The sequence below is a fragment of the Dipodomys merriami genome, unplaced genomic scaffold, assembly GCF_024711535.1.
Source record: "Dipodomys merriami isolate MVZ:Mamm:240054 unplaced genomic scaffold, mDipMer1.0.p SCAF_2, whole genome shotgun sequence".
NCBI lineage: Eukaryota > Metazoa > Chordata > Mammalia > Rodentia > Heteromyidae > Dipodomys > Dipodomys merriami.
The window spans coordinates 45,996,110-46,022,212 of NW_027203381.1; the positions used below are offsets into that span (position 1 = coordinate 45,996,110).

The following is a 26,103-nucleotide window of genomic DNA, read 5'->3' on the forward strand; positions in this document are numbered from 1 at the left end:
TGTCTGAAAGTCCACTCAATGCATTAAACCACAGATACAAATAAAACCCAACCCATGATTGGGTTGATGCCAATGATTTTCCTGCCTGGGCTGGCTTTGAACTGTGATCCTCAGATCTCAGCTTCCTGAGTAGCTAGAATTCAGGCATGAGCCACTGGTACCCAGACTCTATTGTTTTTGGGTAGTTTACCCTTTAACCTTTCCTTTCCTCTTTCTCTTTTCCTTTTAACTTTCCCTTTCCTTCACTTTCTTTCTCCCTTTCTCCCCGCAACCCATGCTTCCTCACCTCACCTTTCTACCCTTCCCCTCACTTTCTTATCTCCTCTTCTCTCCTCCCCACTCTCCCTTAGCTTTCTTGCTCAAGACTGGTGCTCTACCACTTGAGTCACAAAACTCACTTTCTAGTTTTTTGGTGGTTAATTATAGATAAGAGTTTCATAGACTTTCCTGCCTGGACTGACTTTGAACCTGAATCCTCAGATCTCAGCCTCCTGAGTAGCAAAGATTACAGGAATGAGCCACTGGCACTGGGCTCAACCTTTTATTTTTTTTCCCCAGAAAATAAATCATTTTCTTTTGAATATGTACAGGGTATAAGAAAGGACATGCCTAAATTTATATGTGCTTTTATGTATCTGTCTGTACATGGTATTTTTATAGAAACAGCTGTGAAGTCTCAAGTTGATGATATACAAAGCATAAGTATTCAGACATTTCTACTCAAAGTTTTAAAACAGGAGTGCTCAGAGTTGCTATATCATTTAGGGTTGAAACCTATCCAATTTGGCTGTGGTGGGAGGATGACAGTATCTCAGTTCTCAGTGTTTTCCCACGAGGGTCAGGCAGATAGAAATATTAGCCTAGCACCAGTGATTCAACTGTGAACATACAGGATCCAGCAACTCTCCTCGGATGTTTCCTCTTATTCTGTTGCCTTTTGTTTGTTATTGAGCATGGATAATTTTAAGCCAATCAAATGTAAGCATGCTCTTCTCTGCATCTAAATGATGCACAGCTCACCATAAGGCTGCCTTGTTTCATAACTTTCTCAAATACCTGGTGATATCTTCAGATAGCTGGGCAGGATCTGGTGGGTAAAATTTCACATTAAATGAAAAGTGCCAAACACCACCTGTAGGGAATAGGAAAATCAAAATAAGAATAAAACCTCACGGAAAAAAAAACAACTAGTCTACTTGCGATCTGAATTACATTTAGAACTGTTTCTACTCCAAACTTTTTAATCACGAATGGAAAACAAGGAAGCCTTTGTTAAATAGAATCCATACATAGGTCTGAGACCCCATCTAATTTCTAATCTTCTCCTCAAGTCAATCCTTTACTGCACTTTAAGCTAGCAATAATATTAACCAAACTTCTTCCTTTTCTCCATTTCAAAGATAAACCTTTGGAGAAGGGGTAAAAATGTGAAGGATGGAACTAACTCTCCTTCAGCTGACTCTGGAACTGGACTCTGGAATTTCTGGGTAGTTCATATACCAATACTAAAGACATATTTCCCCTTTGCTTTGTCCTTTCTGTTTTGTTATTGCAGGTCAAATCTCATCACAGTAAATGTCAAGGGGCCAGTGAACACTTTGCTTTATGGGAAAGGTTTTTTGTTAGTGAATATTGCTCTGCTGGTTGTTGAAAACAACCCTTTTCTCCTTTTATACATGTATTCTCTCTATCAGATCCTCCCTTAATTTATTGAACTTGTTCATTTTTTTTGGCTTCTAAATGCAGTTATTTACTAAATTCTAAGTATTCCTTTTCTGTAGAACTATTTATGTCTGTTTCTTACTAATAAGCAAACCAAAAGTTCCTCTACCCAGGTCCTGGTTGTACTCTGAATGGTGTACTGAAAACTTCCCCCAGGCTCACTGGCTTGTCTCCTGGAAGCCACCTATTCATGCTATACTTAGTCTCATGTTTCTGTGAGCTTACAATCTGGACATTACATTCCAAATACTTTCTGAGGTCTTCCTGAATATCTTTCCCCATTAATAACTTCTGGAAATTCCATGGACTCCACAAGCCCTTCCCCAAAATTGAGAACACGGGGGACTAGAACAACCACTTTTTAGCTCTTTTCTTTACATAAGTGATATTACCTAGAATTTATGTCACAAATGGCACAGAGATCCTTCAATTACTCCTGGTTTATTCTAGACATCCCTATTTATGTTACAGTTAAGATCACACATGCTTACAGGTCTACCTGAGATGTCTGATAGGAGATGTAAGAGATTAAACTAAGCCCTAGATATCACTGAGCATGAATCAAACCACTCAAAACATTATTGAAACACTGGGCTATAACACATCACAAATACCTGTCAATCAAACCTAAATTTCTAGTGGTTGTTTTTTTCCACTGTTGTCAGAAAAAAATCCTTTATTCTAAAAATAGTCTGATTTGGTTTTACTTTCTTATTGATTTCTGCTAAGGTCCACTAAAATAGATCCTTTCAATGTTTGGGCAGGAAGTCATAAAGAGAGCTGGCTTTCCTGAAAGCAAATTGAAATGAAGCTAATGGATTAGTTATGGGAAATGGATTTATTAGAGTCTCAGAAGTCCCATGTGCTTTAAACTATGCCTTGATTCCAATGAAAAGTCCAATGTAATGAAGCAATCTTATGGTAAATTAGGAGTGAAAATTCTAAATTGGAAACCAGTACATAAAAAAAGAACAAGCAATATATTTCAGTATGAGAAACCTTGTTCTAGGAAAACAAGATGCACATCAATAAAAGGTATCAGAAATACTTGTGAAAATGTCACTTCCCAGCTTCTACTCCAGAGATTTTTATATTCCTGAGATTTGGAATGCAAGATAGAGCCTGTGGTTTCAGTAAGCTTAACTGTGGATTTATATAGGCTGGCTTTGTAACCATAGCCAAAGTCACTCTTACTAAGGAATCCATATGTCTGAGGTGATGTAACTCTGACAAATGCAGTCTTCCAGGCACTATTTTGAAATAACAGGACACTTTACAGAAAGTATAATGCTAATTAAGAAAAAAATAAAGTGAGTAAAATGGGACAAAGAACAAGACATTGAGAAAGGCAGATTAAAGCTCAAATACATATTCCTGTAAAGATGGTGGAAACAAATGAACTAAGAGAAGATGCTTCTACAGAGGCTGAGCACCTACCCAGCATCTGCTCAGAGTCCTCATAAAAAACAGGAAGTGGAACCATTGGACATGCTAACATGAATATTCCTACAATGACAATGTAGGAATTTAAATTACAAATTTATGATAAACAGAACTACGGCACTAAGGAGAGTTCGTTATAAAAAACTTTCTCATTTCAGTCTTTTGTGCTTGCCAAATCTTATCATTCCTTTGTATCATAAAATTATTACGCATGATATACTCTTCTATCATCAATGAGTACATAAATATATATATCATATATATAGTTAGTCTATCCCAAAGCATAGTATATTTAGACAACTTTTAAGATCTGGCATGAATAAAACATGGGTGAAATTAGAATGTTTTCCTGAGAACAAACTTTAGGTTTGGAATTTGCTATGGATTATTTCCATAGTACATACTATCAATATTCTTTATTATGGATTATTTTGGTTCTCTGGATTTTGTCATTCTGGAGATATGCTGTGGGCTGTCTACAAAAAAAGAAAAAGAAGGACACATCTTTGTATCATCTGTGCATAGCAAGAGGTGGCCGACAGTGTGATCTACGATGGTACTCTGCTCTGGTAGGATATGCCTTTTGTGGAAGCAGCGCACCGCAGTAGATAAGAAACAAAAAGGAATATAAAAGAAAGTACACTTTTCAATCTTCTCTGCTACATTGTCAGCTTTCCTAATCACTGTGAACATACACATTACCTAATCTATTGATGAAAATGTGTTTTAAAAGTCTCACATCCAGAATATCCTTTCAGTTGCCTTGTCTTTCAGAAAGGAAAGTGAGATATAATACAGTATAAATGAAAAGTTAGGGGGCGAAAAGAATTCTATTAATGCTGGGAAATAAAATTTCTACAGCTTTTTTGTCATCAAATTATGATATACCTTTACTCTACTCATTTTTGTACACTGTGAGAGCACTTCACAATTTATTTTTTAGTTTTTGTCGGTGTGAGGCCTGAACTCTGGGCCTGGGCGCTGTCCCTCAGCTCTTCAGCTCAAGGCTAACGCTCTACCTCTTGAGCCACAGTGCCACTTCCGGTTTCTTCTATTTATGTAGTGCTGAGGAATGGAACCCAGGGTCTCATGCAAGCAAGGCAAGCACTCTACCACTGAGCCACCTTCCCAGCCCCACTTCACAATTATTAATCAGTTCAGTATTTCATTAGATGAATACTGAGTAGATTAGGCACACATGATGCTGTGATGCATATTCTGACATCTGCTTTTATAACTCTATCAAAGATTCTTAAAAACACTTTCATTATTTTCCATTTTTTTTGTTAGGATTCACTGAAACAAGAAAAAAGTAGCACTTTCACTAATTTATCACAATGTAGCTATTTCTGGCTTCAATCTCAATTATATTTCTATCAAATTAACTCATTATCAAGTTTTTGGTTAGTGGATATGTCCAATTATGTCAAAAACAGGACAAATGATGCTTAATTGTATTCATGATAGGAAGACTTGTCTAATATACAGAAATACAGTGACATTTTGGGAAATACTGTCTAGTTAAGCTCTTCACCAATTATATTTTTTGATTACTAAGATCCTCAAGCTAAGGCACTAAGAAGTATTTGTTTCTTCAGATATGTTGATGTTAGGTGAAATGAACCCCAAGATAAGTATTCAAATGTTTTTTCTTTCATGAGATTGTTTCTAATATACTTATAAGATGATTTCTTTGTTGCTTTGCATGTCCCTCCCCCACGATATAATCCATGCTTTCACTGTATTTGATGTTGGTATAATTTGTGGAGGGGAAGGGAAAAAACAAATCATTTAAATAGGGATACAGAGGTAGACCCATTGCAACAATGAGATGTACAAGTCGTTATGTCGAAAAAGGAACTTTACAACTTTGGGGGGGGCGGGAGGAGGGGAAATATGGGAAGGGATAGGAAGGGGAAACAAAGGAGGAGGCAACAATGCTTGATAAGAAATGTACTCATTATCTTGCCCATGTAATTGTAATCCCTCTGTATGGTATTTTCATAATAATAAAAAAATTAAAAAAAGAAGTATTTGTTCTTTCAAAGTAGATGGTTCAAAGTAGACTATTTGAAAACTTAAGTGGGAATAGTGTTATTTCAATTTGTGTGTGTGTGTGTGTGTGTGTGCGTGCGCGTGCACCATATGCGTGCACATATGCACCAATGTGCATGCTGGTATAGGGGCTTGAACTCAGGACCTATATTCTGTCTTAGGCTTTTCACTCAAGGCTGGTGCTCTTATCACTTGAGCTCTAGCACCACTTCCTGCTTTTTTTTGGTAAATTGGAGTTAAGAGTCTCATAGACTTTCCTGCTTGGTCTGGCTTCAAATTTCGATCCTCAGATCTCAGCCTTCTGAGTAGCCAGGATTATAGGTGTGAGCTACTGGCACTTGGCTACAATTCATGTACATACATACATACACACATACATATACACACACATATGTGTGTGTGTGTGTGTGTGTATATATATATATATACATATATATATATATACATATATATATATATTCCTATGCACAGATGATACAAAGATGTGTCCTTCCTTTTCTTTTTTTGTAGACAGCCCACAGCATATTTCCAGAATGATAAAATCCAAAGAACCAAAATAATCTATAATAAATAATATTGATAGTATTTACTATGGAAACAATCCATATATATAATATGTAATATATGTATATATGCATATGTGTATATCTATCTATCTATACAAACATACACATATAGTGCCAATTCTGTGGATTTGAACTCAGGGTCTGGTTCTTATCCCTGAAGTTTTTCACTCAAGGTTAGTACTCTACCACTTGAACTACAGTGACTTCTGGTTTTGTGGTGGTTAATTGGAGATAAGAGTCTCAGAGACTTTCCTGCCTGAGCTGGCTTTGAACTGTGATCCTTACATCTTAGCCTCTGGTGCCCAGCATGGTGTCCATATTTTTTCAGAGACAGGATCTTGCTATATGTCCAACCTGGCCTCAAACTCCTGGACCCAAGTGATCCTCTTGCTTGGTCTCCCAAGTATCTAGGATACAGATGTGAACTATCACAACCAGCAAATAAACTGGTTTCAAATTTACTCTGAATTAGAATTTAAATACTAATTTTAAATTTTATGTTAATAAAATGTAAAATTAAAAAAAATTATTGTGAAAATACTGTACAGAGGGGTTACAATTACATGGGCAAGATAATGAGTACATTTCTTATCAAGCATTGTAGCCTCCTCCTTTGTTTCCCATTCCCTTCCCATTCCCCCCCCCCCCGCCAAAGTTGTAAAGTTCATTTTTCAACATAACGTCTTGTACATCTCATTGTTGCAATGGGTCCACCTGTATCTCTATTTAAACAATTTGTTTTTGCCCTTCCCCTCCACAAATTATACCAACATCAAATACAATGAAAGCAGGGGTTATACCATGGGGAGGGACATACAAAGCAACAAAGAAATCATCTTATAAATATGTTAGAAACAATTGCATGAAAGAAAAAAAACCATCTGAATACTTATCTTGGGGTTCACTTCACCTAACATCAACTTATCTGACCTTTTCTACTTGTCTCAGACATATACTAGTTATTACAAATAAGGGAAACCAAGGGACCTATGTTTCTTTGGGCCTGGCTTACAATTTTAAATTAAGTCATTGTTTAAAATTGTAAGGATTATTCTTGCAGAGAATGGTAAAATAGTCAAAAATTTCCTTTTTGTCAACCCCTTTATGCTGTGGGCCACTTCTAGCGGTAATTTATGTTAATATTTTTCATGTTTTCCAATTTTTCCATGTACTCATATATGTTTCATTTAAAAACAAATGTTGTTGTACTATAGATACTATTTTGCAAAGTAGTTTTCACTTACAAGAGCTAGGATGAATTTAAATCGTGAGTCCATGATTAACTTAATCATTATACAAGGTCACTTAAAATTGCTTCTAGTTTTCTTCTACTGTAAACATCATTATAAAAAACTTTCATGTGTGTATAATACATTCTGTAATAATTCTATAATACATTTGTTGCATAAAATTCTTCAAGTAAAATTAAGGGTCAAAGAGTAATTATATTTTAAACTTTAATAAAGTCTGATAAATTGCCTTCTTACATGTTTGCATTAATTTATGATTCTACCAGTGGAGTCTATACAGGGCCATGTAGTTTAGTATTAAACTTATTATTCTTTGCTAATCTAAATAGGTGAAAATGTCTCATTTTAATTTGCACTTAATCATTATGATTTAGCAATTTGCTTAATACTCATCAGCTATGGGAATTTCAGCTTTTTGAGTTGCTTATGGAATTATTTTGTCCACTAAAAAATACAGATCTCTTAACTTGCCTTTGTGGAGCAAGAAGAGAGGTTGTCACTAGACAATAAACTTCGTTCTGATTTGTTAACAGAAATAAAAAACTAAATGAAATAAAGAACAACATTTCTTGTATGTTAGCTTTTTTATGTTCACAACAGATTTACTATGACATTAATAACTGAGTTGAGAACTTTAAATGATTCCCTCCAGTTGGAGTATCACTTGATTAACTACTGTATTTCATATCTATGTATAGACAGGGGAACAGGTCATGTGTCAAAGTCATTTTAATTTCTGAGCTGCTAAGAAAAAAAAAAAGGTTACTGTTTGAGCTAGACCAATGTACTAGATCAAATTTGAACCTGCATTCTGCCTTGTAATAACATGGTATCCACACCAGCCACTTAGACACGGATTACCAGCTCTCTAACATGCTTTATGGTCCTATATAAAATAATCCAAAATAACTTACTTCGAATCTGTTTTTTAATTTCCTTAGCAGGGTCCAACCAATTCTGAAAAGGAAATGAGATTTTTGAATTTCAATCAAAGGATGACAAAAATGTTGATTAGACACAGACAGGCTCTAAATGCACAGTGAGAGGGAAAGGGGGGTAGGAGGAGAAGACCCTCCCTGCAGTGGCCCTATCTGGTGGCCTGCTGAGCCCTGTGAGGGCTCAGATATAGTCTACTGAAAAAAACTCTATGTACAATTCATGATTGATAATATTTTTTTCTTCATTGCCTCCAGGGATTTGAAGTAGCATGAGAATAGAGGAAAATAATGGTAGGAGGTCCTACATTCAAACAAGAGGCACATATTTTGACACACAGACACCCTAGTCCTTTACTCTTCCCTTGGGAACTTCTGGAATTACAGATTTTTTTAAGGCATCTACTTACAATTTTGTAATGAATAATTATTTGCTTAAGATTTGTGAAGAATCAGATCTTGAATAGCAAAGGAAGACATTTTCTAGTAACTTCAGTCAGAATAAGCCTGAACCAAAAATAGGTAACACATGTAAGAGCAAAACTCAGTTTTTAGACAATGGAAGCAAGTTCCTCTCTTTTTCTCAAGTAGTTGTAAGGTAAAGCCTTGAGCTGATGACAATACTCAGGTGAAAGCATTTACCTAGGTAGTACTTTAAACATTAAACACCTACAAAGTGCATTAGAACAGATGTCAGGTCAACAAATGACCCACTTCGTCTTCTGACTTAGTATGAACATAAAAGTAAGTTGAGTGTCCATGGCTCATGTCTATCAGCCTAGCTACTAAGGAGGCTGAAACTGGAAGGATCTTAGAGCAGAGAAGTCCATGAGATAAAGGGAAGCTCAAAGTGGTAGGGTGTACCCATGATCCCAGGGATTGCAGAAGATAAAGTAGGCAGATTATATTTAGTCACCATGCTTAGCCTTAAAAGAAATTATTCTCATAAATTTTGGTGATAGGAAAGTATACAAACATTTGATTTTCATAAGTTTAAGGGCATCCTGTAAAACACTTCCTGGTAACTACACATAACCTCAAGTAGAAGAGCTGACTTACTGTTTCAAAACATCTAAGGATCGAGAAAGTTGTCAAGGATTTCCTTTGTGAAGGAGGAGGATTAACAGCAGTGAGGGACCCAAGTCATAAATGTGCCCAGGTGCGAAAGAGGTGAGAAAGGCATGCAATGACATTTCGTATTCTAATTTCTCACCTTCTGGTTTTCAGCATCTCGATACGTGAGGCCAAAGTAGTCTTTTTCTAGTAGGTTCAGATGCTCACACACTTTATCAAATAGCACTTGCCCTCTGGAGCGTTTCTAAGGGAAACAGAACAGAAAAATCAAGCCCACACTCACAGCCAATCCCTTCCAATTGCTGCACAAAGTACTGGGTCAAACTTAGAATAGTGGGTGATTGACAACTGTCGTCACTTTATTGTTTCCAGTTTAGTGAAAGCAATCCTCAACCTATAAAAGCCATCTTTGCAAATGAACAAAAAAATTAAGTGTCAACAATGTCACTAGTGCAAGGGACTGGGGAAGACATCAAAAGCACAGTAATAGTAATGTGGTGCTTTGGTAGGTTTACGGTCAGATGATTATAAACCAATGGATTCCAAGCTGCAATCATCCTTGTAGACACTAGACTTTGATTTTTACCTCTGGAAGATTCTTTGGAATGGCTGACATCAAATAATGTATTCAAACTTATTCCAGTTACAAGCACACATGGAATATTAAGACGTTCATAGTGGAAAAAAGTAGAGAGAACTCGTAGATGCTATGCTGCTGGATGCTATAAATGTCCACGTTGTACAATTCCTGAGCCCAGAAAAAAATATTAGCTCTGTTTCCTGTTCCAGTCAAAACATCCCAACCCTTTTAGAACACTCAGAAATTATGTGGATCGTTTTCCAAAGCCTATTCAACTATGCTCATTATTTTTGAGTTTTCTACCTTGAATTTCTGTTATGACATTCAAAATGCTCTTGATTTCTTTGAGAATACTGCTTTTGTTTTTACTGCTTTTGTTTTTTCTTTCTTTTTTTTGGGTGGGAGTCCGGTTGTGATGCCTGAACTCTGGGCCTGGGCGTTGTCCCTCAGCTCTTCAGCTCAAGGCTAGCGCTCTACCACTTGAGCCACAGTGCCACTTCCGTTTTTTTTTTTCTTTTTGCTTATGTGGTGCTGAGGAATCAAACCCAGGGCGTCAGGCATGCAAGGCAAGCACTCTACCACTGAACCACCTTCCCAGCCCCTACTGCTTTTGTTTTTTATCTTTTAAAATTTATCTTTAAAGTAGTTGTACAAAGGAGATACTATTTAACAAAGTAGTATATGAATACAATGAATTTGGATCAATGTCACCCTTTTCATTATTCTCCCCCATCCTTCCCAAGAGAATAAATACCTCTTATTCAATACAGCAAAACATTCATTAAGTTTAAGAATTTTAGTTATCCTATCTTAATGTTTTTTGCTTTCATGCATGTGTTTCTAATGCACTTATAAGATTATCTCTTTGTTGCTTTGTATGTCCCTCCCCCACAGTATAACCCCTGCTTTCACTATATTTGATGTCAGTATAACTTGAGGAGGAGATGGGGAAAAACCAGTTGTTTAAAGATACAGGTGGACCTGTTGCAACAATGAGAAGTACAAGTTGTCATGTCCAAAACGAGCTTTACAACGTTGGTGCGGGGGGGGGGGGGGGAGGGGGGAAGGAGAAAGATTGGGATTGGGGGGGAGGGGGGAGGCTGGGAAGGGATGTGAAGGGTAAACAAAAGGAGGAGGCTGCAATGCTTGGTAAGAAATGTACGCATTATCCTGCCCATGTAATTGTAGCCCCTCTGTACAGCATGTTCACAAATAAAATAAAATAAAATAAAATAAAATAAAGAATTTTAGTTATCCTATATAAACATACGGTATAGAGATATGTGCTATATTTTGGTCTATCAACCAATCATTGAGATAAAGAGAAAAGGTATTCATCTGGGAGAAAATCATCCATCAGCTTAATTTATTGTGACTCATTGTAGCACATTTTTATTTAATTCTTCAAAGGTCTTTAAACATGGCCTTGAAGTATGCAATGGATTAACTGGCAACAATTAAGCTAAATTGCTTTTTTGTTTCTGGGGTACTAATATTTTACACTAATATCTTAAATATATTTGTCTTTAAGATTTATGTATTAACAATGGGACATATGAAAATTGATAAATTATGTCCATGCCAAAAAAGAAATATTCAAAAAACCTGTTCATTGTTTGTGTTACTGTGCAAGTATAATTATGTTTAAAGTTAATTACTCAGTCCCTTCAAGCATGACTGTTCAGGAAAAAGGATAAATGGATGATAGAAAAGTAAAGATTAAACTGTAGCTAGCTAAATAATCAATGACATTTTCAGGAAAAATACTTTCATTAAGTATGAAACCAAATTATTTGTTAGCACATCTGTGTAACATCATTCACTGGATATAAATAATTGGTACAATAATGAAATGCTGCCTGCTAGCTTAAGTCTTTTATTTATAAATAATAGCATAGTGCCTGACAAATTGTAAAGTTTCCACAAAATGTTGGTTCTGATATTTCTCTTGCTATCTCCAATTTATAACAGAGAGCAAAGCACAGATAAATTGGATGGGATGGTAGTATTACATTATGGCTCTGGACGATGGCTGTAGCATCAGATGAAAGCCAGATTCAATCTTTAGTAAACCTCTTGCAACCATATACACCTCAGTTTTTTTTCCTCTGCAAAATAGACATTTCCTACTTCTTTGAGAGTGATTGATATTAAATTAACATACTCAAATTTGGTCCAGTAACAACACTCATGGCATGTTAGCCACTATTAGGACCTAGTGCTTGAAAATGGATGGAATATATAATATTGAATTTATTGTTCATTGTACATGGTTTCTATCGAAGCATGTATATCATTTTTGGTAGCATAAGAAGTAGTGTTAGTATGAACATGCTCTGCTCTGTCTTTTTTAATGCATTTTTTATTAGTATTGTAAAGGTGATAGTGTCTAGTGAGTACCACTGCTGCATTTCTTCACCCTTTGTTGCACCATTTCTATCCCTCCCAAAGGCAGATAAATGAACCAACAAGGCGAAAGGAAAACAAAACAAAAACAACAAAGAACAAAACCTCTTCCATTTCCTGGAGTTCATTTTAATAAATATTATTTTATATGATCAGATGTATATAGCTATTGCACCTTTGTGTTCCTCTCTAAGAATTCCTGCTGTCTCATATCAAAAATATACTTAGAACTCAAAAAAATTAAATCCCCCAACAACAACTGCCTGAAAAATAAGTGGGCTAAAGACTTAAAGAGAGACTTCTCTGAAGAGGAAAGAAGGATGGCCAATAGACATATGAAGAAATGCTCAATTTTTCTAGCCATAAAAGAATTGCAAATCAAAATAACGTTGAGATATCACCTCACTCCAGTTAGAATGGCTAAAATCAAGAACTCTAATAACAACAGATGCTGAAGGGGAAGTGGCCAAAAGGGAACCTTACTGCATTGTTGGTGAGAATGTAAACTTGTTCAACCACTTTGGAAAGCAGTATGGAAGTTCCTCAGAAGACCACATAGAGCTCCCCTATAACCCAGCAATCCCACTTTTGGACATTTATCTAAACAATCACAATCAAGACCATACTAAAGCTACCAGCACAACTATGTTTATTGCAGCATTATTCACCATAGCTAAGATATGGAACCAACCCAGATGCCCCTCAGTAGATGAATGGATCAAGAAAATGTGATATATATATATATATATATATATATATATATATATATATATATATGCATACACACATAATGGAATTCTGTGCCTCCATGAGAAAGAATGACATTACCCCATTTGTTAGGAAATGGAAAGACTTGGAAAAAATTATATTAAGTGAAGTAAGCCAGACTCAAAGAAACATAGGTCCCATGGTTTCCCTTATTTACAATAACTAGTATATGTCTAGGACAAGCAGAATAGGTCAAAAGCTATGTACATATGGCCATATAACCTGATGCTAAGTGAAATGAACCCCAAGAGAGGGACACAAGAGATTTTATCTTTCTTGTTGTTCTTTTTAATGTACTTATAACATACTAAGTGATTTTTTTGTTTCTTTTGTATGTTCTTCCCCCATGGTACAACCCCTGTTGTCACTGTATTTGATTCTGGTGCCCTGCACCTTGTATATACATTTTTCTAATTTGGAGAGGAGAAGGGAAATAACAAAATGCTGAAATAAGGATACAGGATGAACCATTGTAACAATGAGATGTACAAGACATTATGTTGAAAATCAACTTTATAACTTTGCCTCTGGGGGTGGGAGGAGGTGGGGAGGGAAGGGATGGTAGGGAAAAAACAAAGGAGGGGGCAACAATGCTTGATAGGAAACGGATTTATTACCTTGCTCATGTAACTGTAACCCCTTTGTACAGTATCTTTACAATAAAAATATATATTAAAAAAGAATTCCTGCTGTCTTTAGATATCCATTCCTTGTATAATATCTAATTGCTTTAGCTATACTACATTATTAATGTGCACACACACATACATAATAGTGATTATTCAAAAGTACTCAATAAGTAAACAAATAAACCTAAAACAAATGCAATAAAAATTTTTCTGCTCCAGACTTTCGTTGATTCCACACCTCCTATATCCTTTGACCCAACAGACTAGGGTTCAGCCTAAACTAGAGGAGTTTTTTCTGAACATGTGACAGTCTGTTCTGGTCCTAACGACAATTAGCCATTTTTTGGTGTATTCTTCCTTTTGCCTAACAGATGAAGTGGATTAGTCCAAGCAAAGGTTTTTGTACTAAATGACTAACTTTTACTGTTTCTTAGAATTTGGTTTCTACTAATGACATAGATCTCTCAGGTATAAACCACGTTTTTTCTTATTGAATGTTTCAAATGCATTTTGAACACCATAATTTTTAAGACAATGAAATAGTGGTTCATTTCCCATACTGGAGATATTTTTCTTAGTCCTATGAACCTAGACCAATTTCCTAGAATCTATTGTAGATGATTATATAGACTGGGGAAAAAAAAGACATTTCTACATTTTTTTTTTTTTTTGTCACTCTTGGGGCTTGAACTCTGGGCTTGGGCACTATCCCTCAGCTCTTTAGCTCAAGGCGAGCACTCTACCACTTTAACCACAGCGCCACTTCCAGCTTTCTGAGTGGTTTATTGGAGATAAGAGTCTCATGGACTTTCCTGCCCGGCTGGCTTTGAACTGCGATCCTCAGATCTCAGCCTCCTGAGTAGCTAGGATTACAGGCATGAGCCACTGACGCCCACTGACATTTCTATTTTCTAAGTGTCTAGTACACTGGGAGCTGGTTGACTTTGGAAAAGGCTATCTAATTATTTGGGTCTTCATTTCTCATCCTTGAGCAAAGGAATAAGATACTACGGAGCAAGGTGATTATGTGTTTGTATTGTAACTCACCTGCCTCATTTGGCAGATATCAAGCCACTCTACGACTGAAGCATTTGGTCTTTTCCCTTGATCTCTGTGGGGTTCTAGCACCCTCCCAAGTCTTTATGAGACATATGCTCCCAATGAATGAGTTGGGACATGACCTAAAACTTGTTTTCCAGCTTGGAGCTCTCCCAACTCTACAAAATTCATATTTCTTTTTAATCCCAGAAGATTTTTTTCCTAGCATATTATCCAACTTTTCAAGTCAACTATTTCTACTTGTTGATACCTGAATATTACCTGCATAGAAAATATGTTTCAACAGGGGACTAAAGCTCAACAAGCAGATTGGAAATTTTGAAGAAGTTATATGAACTATTATGGCTCTCAAAAGCATGCTTTCATTGACTGATTGTATATAGGCATCTTCTAGTCATTGGATATGGCTATGTATAACCATTATAAGTAAAAAAGACAAGTCAATTGAAAATTTAACAGAGCTATTTACAATGAGTGGATATTTCATCTAATGAGAGAAGACTAAGAGGTTTTAATCTGTTGTTTTTGTGAGTTAAGTTGTCTTGACTTAAAGGCATATTAGGGTTACAAGTTTACTATTATATCATCAACAAGAACCAAAGTGTCACTAAAATGGGTAGAATATCTGAAATGACATCGTATCACAGAAGATACACAGATGGAAAACAAGAAGCCAAAAAGCTCTTCGACATCATATGCCACTAAAGAACTATAAACTAACAAGATATGCTACATGCCTATCAGAATGGCTAAAATCCAGAACACTGACAACACCAAATGCTGGTGAGAGGTTTGGAGCATTCACTACTGGTGGGAATACAAAATGGCACAACCACCCTGGAAGACAATTTGGTGGTTTCTCAGCACAGTTTCACCACATATGAGGCATTTAAATTAGTATCATCATATGGCCTGGCATTTACTTAAAGGAGCTGAAAACAAACTCTTGTCTACACACAAATGTGCATACAAATGTTTAAGCAACTTAACCCATATACTGCCAAAAGTTGGAAGAAGCAATGTTTCTTCAAAAGGTGAATGGTGTCATAAGAATATTCCTTTTTAATATATATTTTTTATTGTTAAAGATACTGTACAGAGGGGTTACGGTTATATGAGTAAGGTAATGAGTACATTTCCTATAGAGCATTGTTACCCGCTCCTTTGCTTTTCCCCTACCATCCCTTCCCTCCCCACCTCCCCAACTCCTCCTTCCTCTCTCCCATCCCTCCACCCCCCGAAACTATAAAGTGTTTTTTTTTTCTTTCCTGCTATGGTTTCTAATGTATTTATAATGTACTAAGAATATTCCTTTTTCTGGATCCAATAATTTTTTTTAAAAAGCTCTCAAATCATGATCAGACAGACAAGAACCTTCAGTGCACATTGCTAAGCAGATCTGAAAGCCCTGCATACATACTGTATGATCCTAACTCCATGGCATCCAGAAAAGGTGAAACAATGCCCATAGCAAAAAGATCAGTGCTTGTCAGGGGCTCAGGAGAGAGAGGGAAAATCAGAGGAGTCTTGAGATTTTGTTTGTTTCTGATAATGAAGCCATTGTCTGATGTTTTAATGGTGGATTAGGACATTATTGCACAAAGCACAGAGACTGCACAACACCAAGAATAAATCGTATAACAACAGGTCATTATTGGCTCAGCAATTGTAACAAATACCACACTAACATAAAAATACCAAAAAGAAAGGAGACCAGGGCCTTGAGGAAGAAGAGAACCAGTATACATGGAGCTGTCTTCTAGCAAAAAGCAGAAGGTACAATCAGGGAAATTTGTCAAGCATGACCTTTCACCTCAGGACCAGGTTACAGTTGTGCACTTGAGCCACACAACCATGATGAAAATAAGGAAGAACAAGTTTGTTTTTCAGAGTGCAGATGCTGGTCAACCTACTGCTCTTTAGGAAAGGGAGAGGAGGTTCTATAGGGTGGTGTGCAGGTCCTCAGGCCCTTTAGACTCTATGTTTCCCTGCACATTACTACAAGAAAATATTCAGAGTGATGGTACCAAGAGTTTCCAGGAAAGCTGGCACTCTGGGAGCCTTATTTCAGCTATTTGGAAACCAGATGAAATCTGGTTCTTCCTTTTTTATCTCCCATCTTCCTCCAATCAATTGCTCATTTCCTTTTGAAAATTGTGTTCTCTCAAGATGGTCATCCCTGCTTGGTGAATTTATATCTCTGCTCCCTATCTTCCTAAGAAGTGCTGCTGGGATGAATTTTAAGAACGGAGTCTTCTCCCATGATCTTGGCTTCATCTTGAAGCCAAATGCCATCCCTTCCCCTCCTCTACCCATGCTTCCTTCCTGAAACACCTCTTCTCACTAAATGCTTTTCCATCTTCCTCACTTTTCAGGTCAGTCTGAGTTCTTTTTATTTTTAAATGATTGTACTACTCTTGATGATGGGAGCTCATGAACAGCTCAGCAAACCATCTGTGCCAGAACCTGAGCCAAAGGCAGACACCTGGACTATGCCTAAGCTTCCATTTCCTGGTTTGCCTTTTTCCGTATCAAATTTGTGACCAAAAAGCATCCTAACACTGTCTGCTTGGAAATCTAAACTGGACTGGGTTTTCTTTTCATTCATTCACACTAGGAAAAATACCATTAGACTGTGGTCAAACCCAGGAACAAAACATAATAGTGTCTGGCCTGTGATAAAAGTCTGCAAGGCCTCTTAACACAACACCTAGAGGCCCCTTGTGTGCACCTACCCCCTTTTCATGCTTTCTGTCTCAAGGTTGCATCCAATGTCAAGTTAAACACATAGATAAGGAAGCCCATTATCCATAGCATTCCTGCCAGACTCCATACCCATAGGGGCAGAACTTAATGGGATCTTTTCACCTGTGCTCTAGTTCCAAGTATGATCCAGGCAGCATATTTATACAACTTTGGCATGAGAGACAGAGCTCACCTTTCTAGGTGACACATGTATTGGCACTCTTTAATCCCACAAGCAATGAGCTTCTCAGAAAACCATGATGCTTTGGTCTTTCAGACTTTCACCAATCAATCAATCAATCAATAATTATTCTACCACATTACTGCTCATTTAAATCATCAAAGATCATCTCTGCCTACAGTGTTCTGCTAAAATAGAGGTATAAACCATTTCCTGGTTCCAGTAAGTGTTTTTAGTTATTTATTTATTATTATAAAGGTGATATGGGGGGGTTACAGTTACATAAGCCAGGTAGAGAGTATATTTCTTTTTGGACAATGCCACCCCTTCCTTCTCCCCGGTTCTCCATACCCACAAGTTTTACAGTGCCTAGTGAGCAGATAAAAAGTGAGCATATGGTTCATTTACATGTCTCAATTATCTAGACATTAAAGTTTACCGAGTATCACTTAAATATCTTTAAAATGGACAGTCCTACTAATTTCAAGTTTTCCTTCTCACTCTTCCTAATATTGCTTACCAGACAGTCACCAAGGCTGGCTGCTGATTCTACAACTACATAGCTATGTGCTATTAGAGAATTTGTTCATCCTCTCTGGGCTTCACTGCTATTGGCACTTGCTTGTGGGATTATTGCATGAAACAACAAAATACCAGGGGCTGGGAAGGTGGCTCAGTGGTAGAGCACTTGCCTTGCATGCATGAGGCCCTGGGTTCGATTCCTCAGCACCACATAAGCAAAAAGAAAAAAGCTGGAAGTGGCACTGTGGCTTAAGTGGTAGAGTGCTAGCCTTGAGCTGAAGAGCTGAGGGACAGCGCCCAGGCCCAGAGTTCAGGCCCCACAACCGGACCTCCAACAACAACAACAACAACAACAACTAGAAAACATACCACTTAGCTCTTGGGAAGCAATAAACAATAAATTTCGATACTTACGATTAGGCCCTTTTGAAAAGCAGATTGAATTTTTTTTTCTTATTCTGAAATTTAGTGTAGGAACTGATTTATTATTGATGGTGGGAAAATTACAGAAAGCATCGCATTATTCTTATGAAAAACCATATTCACGGTAATGGGGAAATTAGAATATTTTTAAAAATAGTATCAGTGACTTGTATGTTATCTTTCATACACACAAAGCAGTTTTTAATATGCATTGGCTTGTCTTGACACATTTTAGGTTAAAACACAGATGAGCAAATATAATCCTGTATATGGAATACACAGTACGGTCAAACAGGAATGAATTATTTGAGTGTAGTAGAGTCGTGTTGGGACTAAGATTCATCACACAAACCCTTCCAGCACACACACCACAATGGTCTCTTCTTGCATGCTAAACCTCTTCATTTTCTTTTTCTTTTTCTTTTTTTAAGGATGGCATTCTCTTTCAGCCATAATCAGTTTCTGCTTTCGTTTGTTGTAGCAATTTTAGCCTGTGTTTGAAACTAGACTTCTGTGCCCAGAGTTTTGCACAGTGGTAGATAATAGCCTTCCAGTAAGCATGCTTCTTTTTGGCCAGCAAAAACACTGGGCTTGATTTTTTTTTTAAACAAAGACATCCACAGCACATACATGAGATGTTGGCAGCAGAATGTCAGACAACATTTCCTGCTGTTAATCTGCTAAGGATTCAGGTCACTAAGCCAATGTGTGCAAAATGAATGCAGAAGAGGAAGCCCAAGAAAAGAATGTTTGAAAAAAACATAAACTTGAGTATTAGCTAATTCTGAATAATGTGGAACTTAGAACTTTTTTTCCTGTGAGAGGAAGTAATCTTTTATCTGAGACTCTCTCAAAAAGAAAAAGAAAAAAATCCAAATAAACAAAACCCAAACTATAATTTACAATTCATTTCAATAAAATAAAGACCTGTACAAAACACAAATATTGAAATAAAAGCATGATGTCTAATAATATAAATTTAACAATTACAAATTTGTAGCATTGTCATTTTTTTTTTGTTCCAGTCTGGGACTTGAATTCAGGGTCTGGGCCCATCCCTAAGCTTTTTTGCTCAAAGTTTGACTCTACCACTTGAGCCACAACTACACTTCCTGCTTTTTTTTGGTCATTTATTGGAAATAATTCTCAAGGACTTCCTGACCCAGGCTGGCTTTGAACTATGATGCTCAAGATCTCAGCTTGCTGAGTAGTTAGGTTAACAGGCATGAGCCACCAGTGCCCAGCTTCTTTTTAATTCTATTAAAGGTGTTGATCAAAACATTGTAAGAATAATATTGTTACAGGGGTGACACCAAACATTGTATTCACAAACTGCTTTGTTAAATGGAAACTCCTTTGTATAATTAAATATAATAAAATAAAAAGAAATAATAGTCATTGCTTTATAATTATATATCTAAAAGGTTCAGTGGTTTTTCTTCTCATCAAGTATCTTACTACAACTGGGGTAAGCAAGAGAAAGGACCCTGAGGTCATGATATAAACTACCTACACAATTAAAAATGTAATTATATACTTTACCAGTTAAGTGTGAATTTTTAAGTTAAAAGGATCTTTTGTGAGGCCCATAATAAAATACGACTAAATGTCCAGTTAAAATATAGGGCATGATCACACTCTAAGTGATAGTTAGATTGCTCTCATTTTCATTTTAACACATAATCCAGTAGACAGGGGAAGTAAAAGCATTTCCATTACATACTCTGAATCTTTCTCCCTATATTCTATATTTCTCCCTGTTATTCTAAACATGTGTGTCTGCACACACATTCATTGCTCAGGTGGGCCTACATGTTGAAGGTAGGCATCGCTTGTCAACACTACTGTAACCACAGCATCCTGGCTTAATACTCAATCCCCCAAAGAAGCACTAATCCATCCATGGGGATGAGGTTGTTGAACCTCACTAAGAAGATGAGAGTCTCGGTCCTAATTCTAGACTCAGGTCAGATGTGCTCTGTCTTCTTGGATCAGCAAAGTCACAAGTCAGAGCTTCATAAAGACATGCTGGCTGCAGCAGTTCCAGCGTCCACATTAACTAGGCAAACATCATTGCCCTTGCCTGAATCTAAGAGAGCCATTTCTTTAATTGTTGTGGTTAAATATTAAAAATGTGGCGCTGGGAAGGTGGCTCAGTGCCTTGCATGCCTGAGGCCCTGGGTTCAATTCCTCAGCACCACATAAGCACAAAGAAAAAAAGCCAGAAGTGGCGCTGTGGCTCAAGTGGTAGAGCGCTAGCCTTGAGCTGAAGAGCTGAGGGACAGTGCCCAGGCCCAGAGTACAGGTCCCACGACCGGACCTTCCCCCCCCCAAAATTAAAAATGTATGGGTAGCATTAGAAAATAATAACCAGGTTGAAGTAGGCCTTGAGAAGGGACCCCAGATGGTACAACTCCATTCTAGGCTTTGCCTTTGTTTAGGCATTTTAGACTCCAATTTTGACTGACCTTTAAGGGTGGTGACTAAAAACCTTTAAATGATGTACAAGACACTTTGTTGAAAACAAACTTTACAACTTTTGGGGGCGGGGAGGGAGAAGTTGGGGAGGTGGGAGGGTAGGGGAAAAACAAAGGAGGAGGTAACAATGCTCGATAAGAAATGTACTCATTACCTTACTCATGTAACTGTAACCCCTCTGTATAGTATTTTTACAATAAAAAAAAACATTAAAAAAAGAAAAGAAAAACCTTTAAACAATGTTCAAACTAGAAAAACCACCTTAATCACAGGGCCAGCTCTTGGCTCTGACTGGACCAATTTCTGGAATGAAAAAAATGTATCTGGTTCCCATCCCCCTAACAACCTAACCCACACTTGATTGTTTCAGTTAAAGACTGACCAATAAAGCAGATAGGTTGTAATCTTGGGCAACTGGCAACACTACCCACTTCTGGTAAACCCTGCCTTTTGCCTGCTAAATTTGCATGCATTTTAAACCAAAGTGATAGGCTGGTTTAAACAGCCATTATGAGACAAACTGTAACCTCCTTGGCCACCTGAGTGTGGCCTAACGTGACTATGCAATTCTTTGTGTGTGTTAAAAACCTATTGGCCACCTGTGTGTGACCAGGCTTGAATGCATGGATTTTGCCTTTAAAAACCCTAGCTTGTGGGCCTATTGAGGTCGCAGAATCAGCTCCCCTGACCGGTCAGTGTAGGAACCTTCTCAATAAAGTTGCTTCTTTGTCAACAACTTTGTTACGGTTGGTTCTGTCCCTTCAGATGACTAGAAGAGCTTGTCTGCCTACTACAATGTAAAAATGGAAACTATCAGGCAAAGTGAATCAAGAAAACAGATTGTTTCAAGGATAGGCATACAGCCCTCTTTCCTCATAAACTACAACGTTATTTTATTTATAGGAGAATGACATTCTAGTCAAGTGACAAGACATTAGGCAGCTTTTCTTCTGCCCCTATCCCAACTGTCCTTTCCTAGAATGTATCTGTGCTTATGATTCCTCTTACGCTATTCTGTGTTGATGTGACAGAAAACATAAGTTGAGTAATTTATAAGATATATGAAGTATATCTGCCTCATGATTTTTGGGGTTGAGAGTTCCAACAGCATAATATCCACATCCTGGAGGGTTACCCTTATCACTTTTGTACCATAATGTGGTAGAAAAACAACAGGAAATGGTTGCATGAATCAGGGGCCATGTGCAAAAGATGGCTTTGCTTTGTAACAAATCACTCTCAAAAGAACCAACTCATTCCATGAGACCAGTTTTAATCTCTTCCATAAACCAATCACCTCCTCTAGGCCTCATCTGTTAATATTTTAATGACTACACACTGCCACATTGAAACGCCTAGCATAGTAACCTCTTGGGACACATTCAAATCACATTCAAACCATAGAGGAGTTGAACAGGGGCTCAGTTCAAGTTCCTCAAAACTAAACCAAATAAACCAAATAAACCAAAGTGAAGGAATTCTTTTCTGCACCCCCTCCCCCGTCCCATTTTTGGTATGGTACCAGGGATTGAATTTAAGGCCTGAGCACCGTCTCTTAGCTTTTTCCGCTCAAGGCTGGTACTCTGCCAGCTGAATCACAGACCTACTTCCGGCTTTTTATTGGTTATTTAGAGATGGCCTTGAGCTGCAATCCTCAAATCTCAGCTTCCTGACTAGCTAGGACTACAGGCAGGAGTCACCTGCCCAGCTACTGCTCTTCTTCTTTTAAGCAAATATGGATTTTATAAACCCATTCTATTTTCTCTCTCATAGTTTCCTCCTCTGTGCCTGCTGAGAGCTCAAAAAACATATTTTGTGGCTGAACCTTACCTCTGGCTTTATACTCATTTCCCTCTAGCTCTACTTAGTTATTTTCTTCTCCACATATTATGTGCCATTATGTAAAAATGAAACATTTTAAATCCTGGCTAGACCACAGTGTTCTATGAAGCTCCAAGTTAAGTAAAATAATATATAATTTGGGAACAGATTACATGTCCTATTTTGGTGATATGTTTAGTTGTTGTTTTCCTGATGACGACAAATACTTAGTTGTGCTTTTAAAGAAAGCAAGTATCTGCAAATCATGATGTTCTGGGCCGAATTTTTACTAAAGGAATAACTGAAGACATTAAGTAAAGCATTTCACTCAGGGTAATTATTTAAAGCCATTCATGTGCTTTACAAGCTCAGCCTAATGGCATTTCTCTGAAGAATGCAGCGCCTCTCTGGTGACTATTTGCTGTCACCATGACATTCCATAAGATGTAAGAAGTCTCTGTATTCCTCCCAGTATTCCAAACACCATAAAAAGAACTGATTACTTGTACTGCTTGCACATCTGCTCACCATCACTCATTCCTAGAAGCATTGGTGGGGAAAATGAGGCATAAGTTATGACTGAGAGAAAGGGTTTTATTTCATCCCTATTACAAAATGACTCTGAATATACATACCAATTACACAAAGCTTTCCATCTCATTGTACAAATATCTCCCCATATACCAAAGACATCTTGTTTCTTGACAAGAAAAACTCCAGCTCACCATCAGAGAAGATAATGAATTAGCATCTACTTTGGCTATTTTTCCAGGGTTCTAGATCTCAAGACAGGATCACTAAGCAATGTTAACAAAATAGGTTGCTCTTAGAAGCAATAGGAAGACCCTAAATTTCACTAAGAAAATTTCCTAAGAGCTATTTGACAAGGAAATTAACTTTATTGATGGAAATGTTGTGTGTTCTAACAAGACTGCTGCAACTGAAAGTCTTGTAGAGCAAACATATAACAAGCTCAAAATGCATCAACTATTGGCACAATCCACAAAATGGAACAGAAAAAGAAGCCCTTGCTTCTCTGCTGTGGAGAAAGGGAGTGATATTAAGTAGCTGCCTTCTGCCAGGATGAGAAGGAAGGGGATTCTGAGAGAGAGACAAAGGGGCTGGGAAGGTGGCTCAGTGGTAGAGCACTTGCCTTGCATGCCTGAGGCCCTGGGTTCGATTTCCCAGCACGACATAAGCAAAAAGAAAAAAAAGCCAGAAAACACTGAGAGAGAGACAAAGTGGACAGGGGACATCTAAACAATGAACAACATTCATCTTGACAATCTCAAACTAGGAAAACGCTGGTGACCACCCTTATGGACTTTACCCTTTTCTGTTTTAAACATTTAAGAGAACTTTCTGAATGACACTATTCTAATACTCTATAGAATACAATAATACAGATGCAATGCAAACAACTAAGATTCAACTTTTTTCAAAGAGGTATTAGTCACTTAACCTGTCAATCCTTATAAACAATGTGATACAGTTGTTTAGTTTGCATAACTGAAATTCGAATGTACAGAAAAAGTCAGAATACAAGGGCAATTGGCAATAAATTGGGAGGGAGGCACAAAAATCAACCTCAAAACACAACTCTATTTCTCCATAGATGATTCCTTATACATCTTCCCCCTGCTTCCTGCTTTCTCTTCCTAACAATGTCCAATGTAAAGTGTATTTAGAAAGTGACTGGGGAAAAAAAGAAAAAAAAAGAAAGTGATTGGGAACACTTTTCCTTGGCAGACTGCTTGAGCACTGTTGGAAAAATCTTTACTCAACCACAATCACTACTGAAATTTCCCCAGGGTTCAGCCACACCCAGTTCTTGAGCCAGATGAAGGCTCAAAGGAGGCACGGATTAGGTGTGTTGAAGAAATCTGCAAAGGAGAGGGTTTGATTAACTGGAAAATTGGAGTATGGGTAGGGTAGGGATTTTGAGAAGGCTCTCTCCACTCCCTACTTTGGACATCAGCATTCCCAGAGCTCTGCTAATTTCCTTTTTCTTCTTTCTCACTCACTACAAAGGCACATATTCATTAACCTCAGATATGAATTAATGTGAAAAAGACCAGCTCCCACCAAATTTACCAGTCTGACCTCTCTTCCACACACCAAACAATAAATCTAATTGGAAGAAGAGATAGCTACTTTCATATTACAGGCAATTTAAATTCAGAAGGACTAAAGTCAAATTATCCTGCCTCATACACTTCCTTCCTGTGTTCTATATCCATTAGCAATTCCAACATCTATACAGCCACTCAATCAGAAATCTGGAAGTTGCTACGGCTTGAATGTATTTCCTAAAAAGTTCATATGATGAAAACTTAATTTCAGTCTCTTAAGTAGCGAGGATTACAGGTGTGAGCCACTGGTGCCCAGTTCCCAAATTCATATGTTACTGGTATTTGGAATAGGGCCTTTGGGTCACACTAGGTGTGATTATGAAGGTGGGCCCCTCATGATGGCAGTGGTAGCTTTATAAGAAAGGAGGTGAGAGCTGGGATTCTTGTTCTGTCTACCATGGCCAGATGAAGTGCTCAACAAGGTAAGAAGCTCCCCTCCCATGCTGTGGCCACGTTCCTGGACTACTCAGCTTCTAGGACCACCAGCCAAAGGACATTTATTTTTATACATTACCCAGTTACAGATATTTAATAACAACAGAAAAATGGACTAAGCTGGGTACCAATGGCTCATACCTGTAATCCTAGCTACTCAGGAGGCTGAGATCTAAGGATTGAGGTTCAAAGCCTGCCAGGGCAAGAAAGTCTGTTAGACTCTTCAATTAACCAGCAAAAGCCAGAAGTGGAGCAGTGGCTCAAATGGTAAAGGGTCTTAAGGGGGAAAAGGCTATCAGACAATGCCTAGGCCTTGAGTTCAAGTCCCAACATGCCTGTGTGCACAACTCAGATGGAAGTCATTATCAGTTACTATCTCTGATAACTATTCCTCATACACCCTCTGCCTCCTCACCTCTACAAATTCCACTGAATGAATTGGCTTGTTTTCAGGACAGTTCTTTAAAATCTAGGCTTGCTCTCTCTTCTTTCTCCCACCATCACCAACTTGTGTTTAGTTGTCAGTACTTTTTGTTCAGGTCATCACAATAAGATTAGTATCCCTGTTTCCATTCTCGTCCCTCCAAGTTATGATTTAATAGAAGAGAGTTTAAAAAACCCAAAGGAGCCTATGGGCTCTCCAGAGGTAGAGCCCCTCCAAAGTGCCCATTCCCACCGATAAGCTGAGTTTCTCTCTCTCTCCTCTCTCTCTCCTCTCCTCTCTCTCTCTCTCCTCTCTCTCTCTCTCTCTCTCTTTCTCTCTCTCTCTCTCTCTCGGCAGAACTCTTATAACAACTCTATGAATGCAAAAATGGCCCACACATCCTACATAATCCCCGGGACTGTGAGTGATGTGGCCGTTAATCCTGCCCAGTATAA

The 26,103-nt window shown here is 37.7% G+C and overlaps 1 protein-coding gene across 15 annotated transcripts in view; it reads right to left on the reverse strand.

The window, feature by feature from the left end:
• Positions 1–26,103, reverse strand: part of Epb41l3 (erythrocyte membrane protein band 4.1 like 3) — a 161,943-nt gene that overhangs the window by 47,301 nt on the left and 88,539 nt on the right. For all 15 annotated transcript variants that reach the window (XM_070029528.1, XM_070029543.1, XM_070029539.1 and 12 more), the window contains 3 exons: positions 9,185–9,289; positions 7,951–7,993; positions 1,057–1,132 (listed from right to left, as the gene is read on the reverse strand). In XM_070029528.1, the coding sequence (XP_069885629.1) occupies positions 1,057–1,132; positions 7,951–7,993; positions 9,185–9,289 (224 nt within the window). The remainder of the gene's footprint in view (positions 1–1,056; positions 1,133–7,950; positions 7,994–9,184; positions 9,290–26,103) is intronic.